Source organism: Bison bison, unplaced genomic scaffold (genome assembly GCF_000754665.1).
Source record: "Bison bison bison isolate TAMUID 2011002044 unplaced genomic scaffold, Bison_UMD1.0 scf7180017864334, whole genome shotgun sequence".
NCBI lineage: Eukaryota > Metazoa > Chordata > Mammalia > Artiodactyla > Bovidae > Bison > Bison bison.
The window spans coordinates 884,226-884,519 of NW_011494906.1; the positions used below are offsets into that span (position 1 = coordinate 884,226).

General features: G+C 74.8%; 1 protein-coding gene across 1 annotated transcript in view; it reads left to right on the top strand.

Moving 5' to 3' along the window:
- The first annotated feature begins 64 nt into the window (after positions 1-64).
- HNRNPUL2 (heterogeneous nuclear ribonucleoprotein U-like 2) overlaps positions 65-294 on the top strand; it is a 14,711-nt gene continuing 14,481 nt past the window's right edge. The window contains exon 1 of the mRNA XM_010854054.1: positions 65-287. Within this exon, the coding sequence (XP_010852356.1) occupies positions 138-287 (150 nt within the window). The 5' untranslated portion in view covers positions 65-137. The remainder of the gene's footprint in view (positions 288-294) is intronic.

The window sequence follows — 294 nt, forward strand, 5'->3', positions numbered from 1 at the left end:
GCCTGCGTGCGTGCGTGCGTGCGCTCGCTCTCGCGGGCTCCGTGCTGGCGCGTGAGGCGGAGGCGGCGCCTGCGCAGTCGGGCTCGGTCGACGGTTCGCAGGGGAGGAGGTGGCGGGAGGCGGAGGAGGCGGCGGCGATGGAGGTGAAGCGGCTGAAAGTGACCGAGCTGCGGTCGGAGCTGCAGCGGCGCGGCTTGGACTCGCGCGGCCTCAAAGTGGATCTGGCGCAGCGGCTGCAGGAGGCGCTGGACGCTGAGATGCTCGAGGACGAGGCCGGCGGTGGCGGGGCCGGGC